General features: G+C 40.4%; 1 protein-coding gene across 1 annotated transcript in view; it reads right to left on the reverse strand.

Annotated features, from left to right (window-relative positions):
* Nucleotides 1–6501, reverse strand: part of LOC108240004 (alpha-1,3-mannosyl-glycoprotein 4-beta-N-acetylglucosaminyltransferase A) — a 34369-nt gene that overhangs the window by 2725 nt on the left and 25143 nt on the right. The window contains exons 13-14 of the mRNA XM_017423086.3: nt 3150–3225; nt 2066–2178 (exon numbers count right to left, since the gene is read on the reverse strand). Of these exons, the coding sequence (XP_017278575.1) occupies nt 2066–2178; nt 3150–3225 (189 nt within the window). The remainder of the gene's footprint in view (nt 1–2065; nt 2179–3149; nt 3226–6501) is intronic.

A 6501-nucleotide genomic window follows, 5' to 3' on the forward strand; every position in this document is an offset into this window, starting at 1 on the left:
CTCTTCTATCACTTAAAGAAGAACCACGAAAAAGAATATTTAACAATCCAAAAAGTGCAAGGTCAAACAAGTTGTAAAAGAGCCGGGGAAAGTTGCGAAAAGTGAAACTATAGCCGGCCGAAGATAATGGAGTCTGTTGTCATTTATTACTGTTACGTCTAACAGGTACATATATATTGCTGCACTAAAATGCAGCAGATCTCATTTGTGAAAGTTCAGTTAAATGTCACTTTGAAATAAAGCTCGAAAAAAGTAAGAAATTAGATTATTTTTTTCATATTTTTCAGAGAATAACTGACAACGTACGTAATTGGGGTATATCGTGATATATATCGTTATCGTGATATAAAATTATTCATATCGTGATATAGGATTTTTTCCATATCGCCCAACACTACTTTCAGCTATTTTAACAATTCATACTAAATCAAAACATTTAGTTTGTTCAGGAAAGTATGGCTATGACCTTTGGTTTTTGTCATTTTTTTACTTTTTGAAACATTTGACTTTAAACTTTTTCCTCACTAAAATGAAAAGAGAACTCAAATCCTTCAAAAATCTTTGTGCTCTTTGAACTTGTTAGCATACTTGTTTGATTTTTAGCTTTTAGTCACCGTTTTGCTCATTTTTGCCTGTAGCTATTCTTTGCGTTTAGCTTTTAGTTGTTGTTTAGTTACATTCAGCTTTTAGCTCTGGTATGTTAACTTCAGCTTTTTGTTCTGATTGTTTAACTTCAACAATTCAGTTTCAGCTTCTTTAACAAGATTCAGCAAAGCCATCCAGCTCTGCTGCCACAATGGGCATCAATGATCTTCAGGCCACAGCAACCTGGAAGGCACATCTGTAATAGGGACCCTGAACATGGCCCGTTCAGAGTCAATGTTCTCAACCTCCCATGGGACACATGACAAACTTTCCCAGAGGTGTGAGTTGAAGATCTCATGGACAAAGCGTTCAGCCAGATATTCTTAGTTCATTTCCACTACTCATTTGGGTTTACCAGGTCTGTCCAGCAGCCTCCCCTGCCACCGGACCCAACACACCACCAGGTGGTGATCAGTTGACAGCTCTGCCCCTCTGTTTACCTGAGTGTCTAAAACATAGGGCAGGTCTGGTGGTTTGATTACAAAATTGATCATTAACCCTTGGCCCAAGGTAGCCTGATAACAAATACACTTATGAACCCCCTTATGCTTGAACTTGATGTTCATTATGGACAGCCTATGCCTAGCACAGACGTCCAGTAACAGAACACCACTTTGGTTCAGATCATGGAGGCCGTTCCTCCCATTCACTCCCCTCCAGATAACTCAGGCATTGCCCACATGGGCATTGAAGTCACTCAGGAGAACAACAGAATCCCCAGATGGCAACACTTTCAGAAAAACATCCAGAGTCTCCAAGAAGGCCAAGTAACCTGAACTCTGGTCCATAAGCACAAGCAACAATCAGAACCTTCCCTCCTGCAGCTCAAAGCTGCAGAAAGGTGACCTTGTTCACCAGAGAGAACTCAAACACCGAGGAACTCAGCTGGGGGCTTGTGAGTACCCCACAACCTCCCGACGTCCGTCTCCCTGGGTAACTCCAGAGTAGGAAAGAGTCTCCAGGGGTTGCAGAGTTCAAGCTGTGTGTAGAGGTGAGCCCAACTTTATGTAGTTGGTATCGCCTAACCTCACCAAGGCTCGACCACCGGGTGCTCGCCAACAAACCCCCCCTCTTAGTCTGACTCCTTCCCTGAAAAGAGTTTACACTGGGAAACTGTCAGGGGCTGACACTCAAGACAACATAGACCTTAGGATTATTGGGCTGCTCATACCCCTCCACTTTATGAAGATGGTGTTTCTACGAAGGGGAATGTCTCTGCATCCTGAATATCCAACTTCTAGCTGAAAGTCTGTGTCCAAGTTTCCAACTGAGAGACTTAACCTGTTGCTGACGTCCAATCAGCTGCTGTCAGGCTGCAGAAACACTTGTTTTTCCTAATTTATACAGCAACAAAACCTTTTTTTTTAAGAGAATAAATTCTAATTCTGTGTAAAAAAATGCAGAATTTAAAAGGCCAAACCTCACTCAGCAGGGCCCACACATCAGAGTCAGCGTGAACCACCAGACGCAGAGCAGAGACCGGCTGTAGAGCTTCTTCAATTTCACCTTCAGCAAGTCCGTTCTCAAACGCACCTGAAACACACAGGTATGCCATTGTGAAATAATTAAAAAATATATATATATATTTCACTATGTGTTTTCTTTGACACACTTTCTTCCTTATCATTTTCGAACAATAAAGTTAAAGATGACTGCTGTGCTTCACATTTGCAGCCTCTACATTTGTGTTCACCATCAACATGTCGTTTTACTTTGATTTTTTTAACTCTGAGCCCAAATGTTTACTCAGCATTCATCATAAATTAACGAATTAATAAATTATCATGACCTAAAGAGATGAAAATTGAATGCAACGTGTGCACATTTTATGTATGTGCACCCGGAGTTCAGAAAAGTTAAAAAGTGTGAAACTTCCCAGAAACTGAACCGATTTCTGTCCTCTGTGTGAAGGTGTTTCTCTGACTGAATCACATTTTTATCTTCACTTGTCAACTCCAGCTGTTGTTTCAGACTGTGGATGTGCTGAGTCTCTATGATTTATCATTATCACCCATTGCTAAAGGTGAAAGGGCGATAATGCTTTTGCCCGTGTCTGCATGTGCGTATGTGTGTTCAGTTTTCTGTTGTGTTAGTAAAATATCCCATGAACCACTACACAGATTTTAATTAAACTTTTAATTAATCACTGGATGTACATCTGAACTGATTAACTTTTGGAGGTAACCAAATTTAACATGATCATCACAGCTAACTGACAGTAGCAAACACAAAAATGGCAATACCTTATTCAAATATACAGATATTGAACAAACTTTTGGTGTGGTAGTAGCTGAGAGTCATTGACAATGCATACTGAGAGCTAAAGCATTTTGCAAGATCTCACAATATTGCATGACATTGTTATAACATACTTTATAGGGTTTGACCAAAACTGCTACAACTTTATCAATATTCAAAACAATTTTAGTCATGAAACAGTAGGTGATATGGATTCCTTCAAGAAATGCAAGGCCTTTAATTATCATTTCATTTATTGTACTCACCAATTATGAAAAAGCCATCTTTTGTTTCTTTGTATTTAGAGGAGGAGCCAATAACGAGTTTGTCCTTCGCTGCTGCCTAAAAGAAGAAATTATAGATAAGTCAGGTCCTGTTTTTGACTGGAGAAGAAGTCATCACTACAAGCCAGGGTTCCCATTTATAAAAGATTGCGCAGGATTCATACTAAAAGTGTGCGTACGCCAAAAAGGCGAAAATGGCTTACACCAAAAGAAATTCTGATTTATAAAACTATGTATATGTACACCAGCAAGCAACTTCCCTTTATAAATCACTCCTGTACCTAAAAGTTTGTGCACAAGGTCCCGCCTCAGGTTCTGCCCTCCACACACCCACATTCAACCATTATTGGTCAGTGCAAAGCACCTCGTGAAGGTGTATGAGCCAGTTGATCAATGTTATTTCATGGTTACCAATGGCAACCACAGAGAAAAGAGCAAAGAAACTAAATTTCACTGAGGCAGAAATTGATGTGCTGGTGAATGAGGTGGAAAACAGAAAAATTATCATTTTTAGGAGCCACAGTAGTGGTGTTACAAATAAAAGGAAGCGTTGTGAGTGGCAACACGTCCTTCCTACTGTTAATTCAATGAGTGGGACATTCCCCAGGTGGAGAAAAAGTGGTCAGATTTTGGGGTGGAGGCAAAAAAGCGACTAACCGGCCACCGCCAGAGCATGTCAGCAACAGGTGAGTGTAAGGGCGTACCTGAACTGACACCTTTGAGAGAAGGATGACAGGTGTCATGGCGAAAAGTGATGGTCTGACAAAAACTAATCGGGCACTGAACCGCGAAGGAGAGCGTATCAGAAAACATCTGGAGTCTCAGCTGTTGTGTCCTTGGGCAAGACACTTCACCCGCCTTGCCTACTGGTGGTGGTCAGAGGGCTCGGTGGCGCCGGTGTGATGGCAGCCTCACTTCTGTCAGCACGCCCCAGGACAGCTGTGGCTACAATGTAGCTTACCGCCATCAGTGTGTGAATGGGTGAATGATTGTAGTGTAAAGCGCTTTGGGGTCCTTGGACTAGATAAAGCGCTATATAAGTGCAAGCCATTTACCATTTACATTACAGTCAAACAAAGAGGGCTCTATTTTAAGTCCATTCTGTTCTCCTTATATATGCTTTCATTTAGTCCATCTTCAGGAAACAGCAGCTTCTTTCACTGCTTTGTAGATGATCTTCAACTCTATCGGCCTATTCCAGTAAACAGTAACATCCTTTCAGTCTCTGTTAAACTCTCTCAGAAATGTAAAAACTTGAATGTAGCTAATCCTCCTTAATTTGAACAAAAACAGAACAGAAATCATTGTATTTGGATATTCTATCTTTACTACAATGCTTTTAACTAATTAGACTGCTATTGACACTAGTGTTCTGCCAGAAATGTCTGGGTGATCTTCAACTCTGCCTTTGAATTAGACAAACAGATTGGTTTAAACATCAAAACAAGCTTTTTCTAGCTACAACTCCTCAGTGAAGGAGGACATGCCACCAAATTGGTGTGAAACAGTTATTGATGCCTTTATTACATTTCGCTGGGGTTTCTGTAATTCATTATTAGTCCTAACTAGTTATCACTGAGGTGCCTGCAAGCTGTACACCCATATATACACATTTACAGTGCTTATAAAATATCATAACCCCTTGGATGTTTTAATGTTTTTATTGTTGTCATAAACCAGTCGTGGTCAATATAAATTGGCCTTTTTCCACTCCCCTAAAGTTTTGAAAACGGCATGTGGAGGACTCCATGGGTCAGTGCTTTACAGCAGCTGGCCTTTGTGGAGATTTAATCCGAGTTTTCTTCAACAGTGTCTTTATCTATGCCACTCTCCCTAAAGCTCAGACTGCTGAAGAACCTGATCAAGAGTGGTTAAATGTACGGTCTCTCCCATCTCACCTGCTGAAGCTTGGACCTCTTTCAGAGAGCTCACAGGTGTCTTGGTGGTCTCTCTCATTATTTTCCTTCTTCACGGTCACTCAGTTTGTGAGGACAACCTGCTCTTGGTAGATTTACACATGTCCCATATTCTTTCCATTTCTTCATGATGGATTCAACAGAAGTCCTGGGGATGTTTAGGGCCTTAGAAATCCTTCTGTATCCATCCTCTGACTTGTACTTTTTAATATTCTTTCACTTATCCCTTATCATACATTACATATGCTTATCTAATTGGCATTACTCTGTCGACATGGTGCAGTGGTTAGAGCTGTCGCCTCCCAGCCTGGGGCCTTTCTGGGTTAAGTTTGCATGTTCTCCCCATGCATGCAAGGGTTTTCTCCAGGTTCTCTGGTTTTCTCCCACAGACTAAAAATAAAGTTAGATTCACTGGTAACTTTAAATGGACCCTAGGTGTGAGTGAGAACGTGAATACTTTTTTGTCTCCATGTGCCCCTGTGATGAACCTATGACCGGTTTACCCCACCTCTCTCACAATGACTGCTGGAGTCCCTGTGACCCGGAAAAGGAGAAGTGGGTAAAGAAAATGGATGGATGTATCACTCTGGAGAAATTTGATATTGAAGAAGTTTTTCTTGAAATTGTTTTAAAGGTTGATTTAAGGCTGATTTATATTGACCATGACTGATAAATGATATTTCTATAAAAACAAAGCATCCATGGGGTGAATAGGTTTTTTATAGGCACTATAAAAATAACAGATAACCAACCCAAAACCCTTCCCTTCCATTTGGATCATTGTCGTGTTTTCATTTTTTTGCTATAATGTGCTGCATTGTTAGCTCAGTCTAGCCCATACTGTTCAATCAACTTGCATGTTAGATCAGGCCAAGTCAGTTAGTAACAAGAAAATAGACAGAACTTTGTAGCACTTGTGAACACAACTCATCTTATACTTGAATCAGTTTGAAGATGTTTAAAAACCTGACATATAGCTAAGCCAATACTCTGGTCTCCAGACACTATTTTATCAACCCAGATTTTTCCCTTACCCTAATGAAACATTTTACTCACATTTTATTCACAAGTTTTAGAAAAACAATAGATGATTTTATTTTCAGATATTTTAATAAATGTGCAACCGACAATTAAATCTCTTGTGTGTGCTCTTCAAATGAAAAGATCTCCTTTTTTAGGGTTTTGTTGAGACTGATAACAACGTTATAATTTTTCTCCTCCATGGGTGGTGTCCTACCACTGCAGTTACTAAAATAATTAATTGATTAGTTACTTAATGTTCCACGGCCAGGACGAAAACCACACTGCTCTTCCTGAATCCGAGGTTCGACAATCCGACGGACCCTCCTCTCCAGAACCCCCGAATAGACCTTACCAGGGAGGCTTAAGAGTGTGATCCCTCTGTAGTTGGAACACCC

This window comes from Kryptolebias marmoratus, linkage group LG9 (assembly GCF_001649575.2).
Source record: "Kryptolebias marmoratus isolate JLee-2015 linkage group LG9, ASM164957v2, whole genome shotgun sequence".
Taxonomy (NCBI): Eukaryota; Metazoa; Chordata; class Actinopteri; order Cyprinodontiformes; family Rivulidae; genus Kryptolebias; species Kryptolebias marmoratus.